General features: G+C 53.0%; 1 protein-coding gene across 1 annotated transcript in view; it reads left to right on the forward strand.

Moving 5' to 3' along the window:
* The first annotated feature begins 119 nt into the window (after positions 1-119).
* The window catches only part of UBR4 (ubiquitin protein ligase E3 component n-recognin 4), a 79,636-nt gene continuing 78,804 nt past the window's right edge, over positions 120-951 (forward strand). Inside the window, 1 exon segment of the mRNA XM_009889995.1 lies at positions 120-222. Within this exon segment, the coding sequence (XP_009888297.1) occupies positions 120-222 (103 nt within the window).

The raw sequence follows: 951 nt of genomic DNA on the forward strand, positions 1-951 counted from the left end.
GCTCCTGAACCGTGCCTGGCGGTAAGGCTGCGGGCGAAGGGAAGGCTGAGGTTGGAGAAGGTATCTGAGGTTCTGCCACCCCGCCTTGCCGCTGGGTTCCGTTTGAAATTCCAGCTCGCATGACTGATGGCTGCAAACATCGATATTACATTTTTGCTGGAAGATATTTGGGAGGAAAAGCTGCTAGCGCAACAAAACGATATGCTGCCTACGTGTCTCCAAGTGAGAAGAGATGGAAGAGATGGACAAGAGACGTTGGTCTGTTATAACTAAAAACCTGTCCCAAACCTCTGTTAAAGCCCTAAAATCTGCAATCACATCATCTCCCCCACGTTAGTGAGGAGTAAGGATGTGTGTCCTCTCGATCCTCACCTCTTCCTCAGCGCCGGTCGTGACTAACATCTTGGCGAGAGGGGGACGGAGGGGTTGTTGGCTGCTGGGAACGCTAGACAGGGTAGCGTGCCAGCTGCTGCACACAAGGTCTGAGAAGAGGAGGAGACGTTGGGGCATGTCCTTAGGAAGAAGGTTAGAAATGGGGTGGATGTCATTGGGAACCGGCCTCAGCGGGTGATGCTGTTATGCTGCAGGGCTGTGGGCGGAATTTGAATGTAAAGCCTCTGTTCCTTATTTATTATGATTACAACGCTTGTTTTTTCCCATTTTTTTTTAAATTTCCCCACCTTTGTTGTACAACACTGGGGTTCAGGCGCGAAGAACCTCACCACCTTGCCCCCATCGCATAATGGCCCCGAACTCTTTGGACCTCCATTGAAATTGTCATAGTCGAGTTTCGCAGCGCGTTGTGCCCCCGGGAGAGGCTGTGTCCCATCCGCCACCTCCCCGCGCGCAGATCGCCTCAATAAAAGCCCGGTGCTGAGGAGCAGTCGCTCTTTTTTGCCTCTTTTTGTGCTATTTCAGGCCTCGGCTCTGGCGCTGTTCCCGCCGCCGCCC

The sequence above is a fragment of the Charadrius vociferus genome, unplaced genomic scaffold (assembly GCF_000708025.1).
Source record: "Charadrius vociferus isolate BGI_N301 unplaced genomic scaffold, ASM70802v2 scaffold838, whole genome shotgun sequence".
In the NCBI taxonomy this organism is placed as follows: Eukaryota; Metazoa; Chordata; class Aves; order Charadriiformes; family Charadriidae; genus Charadrius; species Charadrius vociferus.